Consider the following 697-nt stretch of genomic DNA (forward strand, 5'->3'; position numbering starts at 1 on the left):
GGGGCTGCTGGGCGCTCCTCTGCCCGCGTCCTGCTGTTTCTCTGGGGGGGGGGCTCTCCCTGGGTGGGGGCGCCCTGGGCGGCTGTTCACTCAGGCTCCCCCAGGCGAAGACCTCCGGCAAGTTCTCCAGGGACGAGCTGGACAAGCTGTGGCGGGAGTTCCAGCACCACCGCGAGAAGGTGCAGGAGTACAACGTCCTGCTGGAGACGCTGAGCAGGACCGAAGGTGTGTCCAGCCCCCACCCCCGGCTCCCAGTGACGGCCCCGCCCCGGGCGCCCTGCTCCCTGGGGGAGGGGAGCTGCGGGAGGGCCCGTGCTGGTTGCCCGTCGGTGCCTTTGGCAGGTGCGGGGCGGGTCAGGTGGAGCACTTAGTCACCTGGTCTCCGCCAGCCTCTCCCACAAACATCATTTTGGCTGCTGTGACCTCTGGTGGCATGTTGTGGGGTCGGTGGCTCCCCCATCAAAAAGCCGGGGCCCTGGCAGTTGGGGGGGGCAGGGCCTCGGGCTCCTGAGCTGACAGCCCTGCGAAGGGCCGACTTGGAACGCGGTCTCACATCTGCACCTTCCAAAGGGCCTCACCAGGCACCCGCTTTGTCTCCCAGAGATCCAGGAGAACGCCATCAACCCCTCGGACATGCGCCGTGCGCAGGAGGAGGTGCTGCACAGCCGGCACGCGGAGCTCAAGGACCGGCTGCGGC

General features: G+C 68.6%; 1 protein-coding gene across 1 annotated transcript in view; it reads left to right on the forward strand.

The window, feature by feature from the left end:
- LRPAP1 (low density lipoprotein receptor-related protein associated protein 1) overlaps positions 1-697 on the forward strand; it is a 75530-nt gene that overhangs the window by 60596 nt on the left and 14237 nt on the right. Inside the window, exons 4-5 of the mRNA XM_014533450.1 lie at positions 92-225; positions 602-695. Of these exons, the coding sequence (XP_014388936.1) occupies positions 92-225; positions 602-695 (228 nt within the window). The remainder of the gene's footprint in view (positions 1-91; positions 226-601; positions 696-697) is intronic.

Source organism: Myotis brandtii, unplaced genomic scaffold, assembly GCF_000412655.1.
Source record: "Myotis brandtii unplaced genomic scaffold, ASM41265v1 scaffold986, whole genome shotgun sequence".
In the NCBI taxonomy this organism is placed as follows: Eukaryota; Metazoa; Chordata; class Mammalia; order Chiroptera; family Vespertilionidae; genus Myotis; species Myotis brandtii.